Source organism: Folsomia candida, unplaced genomic scaffold (genome assembly GCF_002217175.1).
Source record: "Folsomia candida strain VU population unplaced genomic scaffold, ASM221717v1 Fcan01_Sc001, whole genome shotgun sequence".
Taxonomy (NCBI): domain Eukaryota; kingdom Metazoa; phylum Arthropoda; class Collembola; order Entomobryomorpha; family Isotomidae; genus Folsomia; species Folsomia candida.
In genome coordinates, this window is record NW_019091193.1 from 27,606,850 (window position 1) to 27,612,849 (window position 6,000).

The window sequence follows — 6,000 nt, forward strand, 5'->3', positions numbered from 1 at the left end:
TGCATTTTACATGCAAAATTAACCTCTCCTACTGCATTTAACCTAAAGAGTCATTTTGCAAACCACTGCTTTGCATACATGTACTCGTTCTCTCCTCTTCTTTATCTCTATCCATAACACACTCTAAAACACCATTAAATTTTAAATATTAAATATTTACCAGTAATAATGCCCCGGATTTATTAAAGATTTAAAAATTACTAGAAGTGCCAAAAATAATGGTTGCTTTTGATGGATGTATTTTAATTTTTGAAAAGAATTGTGTTCATGGGAGTGCTGAATACTACATACGCGTGGAGGTAAAGAGGTTGCACTGGAAGAATGATATAATATTGTAGACAGAAATAAATGTGGCGAAATTTTACAGGCAGAGCAAATACGTTAAAATAAATTTATGTGAGACTGAATATCAGATTAATGAATTTCATTGAAACGTTACAGTCGACACGTTGCAATATTCGTGAGCAATTTCGTATTGTCTACAGGATTTTGGTTCACATTAATCAGAAATTATTCCTTTTTATAATTTATGTGAAAATGTATTATAGAAAGTGGTTGCTTATGCTATGTGATTTTATGGAATACAAATTCTGCAATATAACCGTTATGGAAAAGGGAGTATGAAAAGTGACCGCACACGCCCAGTATGAGCCCTGCGCCCTGCACGGTTTACTAATAAATGTACAGACATCTGACCTTTCTTCTCGTCATTATGAAATAGTCGTCACTAGTCAAGCGTCGCATTTATGTCGGCACACGGAAAAAAAGGAGGAAAAGCGATTCAAGGTTTTATATTTAAAATGACTTTACTAATAAAAACCGCTCTGATAAAAAAAGTAACATAACAAATATCGTGTCATGTTTACAGAGTAATAATTCAATTATGCTATTTCTATCAGTCGTATGAAAATAATTATCTTGCCATGAACCAGGAAGATATAAATGTAGAGTATGGAAAACATATTTTTCAGTTGATGGGACGTTCTTTGGCAGGAGAAGGATGAAATTCTTTGGGGTGAAACTTCATCAAATGCGTTCCAAGGTTGGTTTTATGTTTGAATGTATTCCCACAGTGAGGGCAGCGGTACCGGATTATTTTGACATGAACACCGTTCAGATGGTGTACCAGGTGATCCTTCGTGCTGAACCTCTTGGGGCACTGGGGGCAGGTGACCTCCTTCACCTTCCGGTGAACTGTTTTGACCAGGTTTTGCTTTGGAGTGAGACCTAGCTGGCATTCATCCCGCTTGAAGGGATCGAATTTTCGTTTAGAACTGTGAATGCGCTTGTGTAATTTTAGATGACTAATTTGAGTGTAGGGCTTTTCCTTGGTTTGTCCGAGAGTGACACCGGATTGATGTTTGACTGGAGTACTGCAGAAGTTGCAGTCGTCTCGCCATCGCTGCCTCACTTCCGCTTGCTCCTCTCTGCTCAAAAAGAGGAAGAGATGACCGATAGCAGTTATTTTCTGGGTGAACTTCTCTTCACAAACAGGGCAACCGTCGTTCTTCTGACCTTCGTGCGCATTGGGTGTTGTTGGCTGTGGTTGGAGGGAGTGGGTCTGCTGAGCAGGAAGTCGTCCATTCTCTTGACCACTTTCACCTGTGTCAACTTTCTCTGCTGGAACGACGAGCAAATTCTGGTGCGTCTGGTTGACCTCCGCCTCCATTCTGTCCAAGGTGAACGTCGCATTCTGCTGGTCAGTCCCCTCGCTAGCAACTATCGATTCCTTTCTCTGCGCACAATATTATTTATTAAGGGTTGAACAACTTATCCTGAGTTTATATGAAAATCAAGAGTGCAATCTTACCAAAGGCTTGATCTTAAAACTTTGGTCTGATGCATGTGTTCGGGATGCAGTCGGTTCGGGAGTAATTTCCAAGCGACGTTCAATTTGTCCAGCATTCTTTACTTTGCGTCGTTCCGCTCTCTTTTTCTCGTAGTTTTGAAAGGCTGTGGGAAAGTTGGTTGCGTCCATCGCGGCCTGGAGTTCAGCCATGGACTGCTCAAGAGTGGCGTCGTTTCTCACCGAATAATCATCTTCCTCCATCTGCACAAAATTGAGTAGGTACAATGATGAGCTTAAAATAACATGTAACTTTGATCAGAATATCACCGAAATAATGGACCACGTAGGGGTCACAATGCTCGAGACGGTGTCGTCGATGACGTTGGCTAAAGTGTCGCTGCAAGGAGCTAAGGCTTCTCGGCCTGGAGTGAAGCCAGCGCGTTGGTGCTGCACCCACTTTTGAATTCTCGTCATTGGATTCGCCTACATGGAAAATTGAATAAATTATTACGATAAAGCGACACGTAACATTTCCACTCACCATCGCGTCGTCCTTCACGTCGTGGTCACTAGGGCAGACCTCGAGCTCTTTGTCCGTCCTCTTCTCCTTCGCCGTCACCGCGATGAGGGAGGAACTCGTCGCCCCTTCCAAAGCAACGGACACTGCCAAACCGTCCGCAAAGCCGGCATAGGTCTCCATTCGGTTGTTGTGAAGGTCACTTATCTCTGCGACGGGGTGGTCGCGGTGGGGTCTTCTGCTGTATCCCGCTCCTGCCACCACCGGAGAAATACCGTAGAAATAGAGAACCCTCACCGCGCATGGAGATTAAGGCGCACAGGCGTTGTGGCATCTTTATAACTTCTGGCGAGACTAACTTGTTGGAAAAATCGGAAATCTACCAAACAATGTAAACTCGGTGGAAGGAAATCAAATTTAGAGATGGCAAGTGAGCTTTTGTTTGAAGGGGAGCTTGTATTGGTCTCTATCTCCCTCCGATTAAGAGATGGCTTGGCTTATCTGCGTATCCCACCAACAGTCAAATCTCTAGCTGACTTAACCTCGTAGTCAGTACCTTTACCAAAACAGAAACAAAATGCGGAATATTTCTCTGTGTGGAATTAAGCAACAAAATCGTGGCACAAGCAATAAGACGGTGGTGATCATTCATTAATTATTCAATGCAAATTGAGTCGGTTGTCCACCTCTGGAAGAAATATGCATGCGTCCACAATCCACACTCTCTCAAATTTGGTTATGAATCAGGATTCCTTTCTTCCGTTCTTATGCCCGTGCTATCTTTCTACCTTTCCATGCAGATTAGAATTATGTGACAGTTTCATTAACATTTGAACCTGAATATGAAGAAAATCTCTAGAAAAGGACCTCTAGATACGATCGAACCCACCATTCGTCATTATGTATTTGCACAGTGCAGAAGGCAGAGTCAAGTCAGTGGAAAATTGTAAAAAAGATAGCCCCGTTTACAAAGTAGTAGCAATTAAATAGTGCATTAAAATCTAATAAGTAGTAATGCAGATAGTATAAATCTAAATAATAATACCGATTAGATAATAATGAAATAAACGCCAATCCGAAAACCCAGAATAATAAAAACTAAGCGTGAGAACAGAAAAATAAAAAGATAACTACGAAGAACGGATCGCCAGTGGACGTGACCTTGTTTGGCAGGAGAAGAAGGACGAAATTCTGAGGGAAGGACCCTTTCCACATGACCCCAGCATTTGCTCTGCTCGTGAATGTCGGACCGCAGTGGGGGCAGGGATGCCGGATTTTGAGATGAATGCGGTTCAGGTGGCGCACCAGGTTACATCTTTGTGTCAAAATTCTTGGAACACTGAGGGCAGGGGATGTCTTTCAGCTCCCGGTTAACTGTGTTCTTGTTGGTGACGTGACTTTGTTTTTCAGTGAAAGCTTGGTCGCATTCGTCGCATCTGAAAAGTTTTTCCTTCGTGTGAGGCACCAAGTGAGAATTATAGCTGGAATTCTGTGGGGAGACTTTCTAGGGGCAAGACAGACACACTTGACTCCAACCTTGGTCAACTAGTGCGGCTTTCTCGTCATCGTTGAGATAGGTGAAATGATGATCGGTCAGAGCTGCTTTGGAGGAGAACGTTTTTCGACAAACGTGGCATCTTCCGCCCACTTTGTCCATGATTTCGCCCAAAAGATAAGTCAGACCAGATGGGCTTTTGAACCGGTTGTTGCAGAAGAAGGAGTCGTGTCGCCAGCCCTCTTTCACCTCCGCTTGCTCCGCTGGGCTCAAATGGACGAAGAGATGACCGGTCAAGTGTGCTTGCTGGATGAATTTTTGTTCGCAAACGGGGCAGTCGTGGGTCTTCCTAAGTACGTTCGTGTGGATTGACGTGGTCGGTAAAGAGTTGACAGTTGAAGAATACTTTAGTCACATCGCATGGAAAGTGCAGGCCCGCTCCAGCGATTTGAGGTGAGTGTGGATGCGATAAGTGTCGTTGTTGTGGGGGAATATATTGTGGCAAAATGAGCACCCTCAACTTAAACCCTTCTGCTAATAATTTTTTCTATTTTCTGCGTAGGCGGACCCAATGATGAGAATTTAAAAGTGGGTGCAGCACCAACGCGCGTCCTTATTCGACCCAGCCTTCGCTCCTGACAGAAACACTCGCCACCTTTACCTCCTCAAGCATCGTGGCGTCCATTATCCATTATCCATTGTCCATTATCTCGTAAGATTTAAATATTCCGTTTCGTGTAACATACATAGAAGACATTTTGAACTCACACGAAATTTTGTGCAGACTGATCTTTTGCTGAGTCCAACCTTGAGCAATCTATGGCTGAATTTGAAAACCTGAAATGTAGGATTCGACAAGGAAGGATTTTTTACTCTCGAACACACGCCTCACTCCCAAATTTTAAGAACGATGGTAAGATTGCGGTCTTAACTTTCTTATAAAATCTGTTGTTCCACTCAATATGCTGACCTAATAATATTGTGTGTAGATAAAGAGACCAGACAATGTTACTAGTGGAAACTGACCGGCAGAAAGGGCAGTCATCGTGGTCGTCGCGTCGTGGATAAAATCTACCCATGCAAAATACGCCTCCGTCCCTTCACCAACAAAACCAGTCCTCACCTCCACGCCCACACCCACCTCAACAGCGACGAATTGAAGCAGACTTCAATTTCCCATCCGCAGTGTCCCCACTGCCAAAAACTTTTCCTCAATCGTCAGCACTTTCTCGACCACATCAATCCCCACGAAGGTCGGAAGAGTCATTATTTACAAAAAGAAGTTTTCCCAGAAAACAAGTCTGATCCACTATCACTTCGTCAATTTGAACCTAGGGGAGCAAGCGGAGGATGAAGCAGGGATGGCGATGCGACCGCTCCTTCTGCAAAAAACGATCCAAAAGTCCATCTAGTCTCACTTATCTTGTGGGCCAAACCATGGAGAAAGTGGACAGGAGAGGCCACCTTTCTCGAAGAACTTCTCCCCAAACAAGTCCGAACCAATCATTGTTCCATCCGTCTCTGCGAAGATGAAAGAGCCGCACGGGTTGAGCAGGATTTGGGCCAAGTCTGCCTATTTTGTCACAAGATATTCGCCAACAACCCCACTTATCGGTCTCACCTGGTCGCCCACACGCAGGAAAATCCTTTCAAATGCGACGAATATGACGAAGCCTTCACTAAAAACAGTCTCTCGTCACCCACAAGAAAACTGTTCATCGGATGCTGAAAGACATCCCTTTGCCCCCAGTGCTCCAAGAAGGTTGGCACGAAGAGTGACATGATGCCACGCCTGAACAGTTTTCGTCACAAAATCCGGCATCACTCCCCCCATTGCAAACTGACATCCACGGGCAAATCAAGTAGGTGGGGTCATGTCTGGAGGGTTGATCCCTCAGAATCTCGTCCTCCTTATCCGGCCGAACAACGTCGCATCAACTGGGGAAATGTTTTTCACACCTTATACTTTTATTTTTCTGGTTTCAATCTTATTGTTTACTGTTGTGAATTTTTTGGTTGGCTGTTATTTCATTATTGTTTAGTTGATAGTATTATTGAGATTTGTATTATTTGTATTGTTACTCATTCGATTTTAATTCATTGTTTTATCGATGTTGTTTTGAGAAGCTCGTTATGTTTTTACCATTTTCCATTTGACTCTGCCTTCTGCATTATGCGAATAAATATAATAACAAATAA

General features: G+C 43.5%; 1 protein-coding gene and 1 long non-coding RNA gene across 4 annotated transcripts; one reads left to right on the plus strand and one right to left on the minus strand.

Moving 5' to 3' along the window:
• Positions 1-780: 780 nt before the first annotated feature.
• LOC110846471 (zinc finger protein 782) lies at positions 781-2,886 on the minus strand. 2 transcript variants are annotated; one of them, XM_035855212.1, is made up of 5 exons: positions 2,331-2,886; positions 2,117-2,272; positions 1,811-2,050; positions 1,516-1,735; positions 1,274-1,427 (listed from the first exon to the last, which is right to left on the minus strand). In XM_035855212.1, the coding sequence occupies exons 1-5, from the start codon at positions 2,487-2,489 to the stop codon at positions 1,408-1,410; spliced, it is 795 nt and encodes a 264-aa protein (XP_035711105.1). In that variant the 5' UTR covers positions 2,490-2,886; the 3' UTR covers positions 1,274-1,407. The 2 variants fall into 2 exon arrangements, with proteins under 2 accessions (XP_021948935.1, XP_035711105.1); XM_022093243.2 differs by having other exon boundaries at positions 781-1,735; positions 2,331-2,878.
• A 299-nt stretch (positions 2,887-3,185) lies between these two features.
• Positions 3,186-6,000, plus strand: LOC110846482. 2 transcript variants are annotated; one of them, XR_002547588.2, is made up of 5 exons: positions 3,186-3,614; positions 3,717-4,254; positions 4,364-4,513; positions 4,586-4,714; positions 4,791-6,000. It is a non-coding gene; the product is annotated as an uncharacterized LOC110846482 (long non-coding RNA). The 2 variants fall into 2 exon arrangements; XR_002547586.2 differs by having other exon boundaries at positions 3,190-4,254.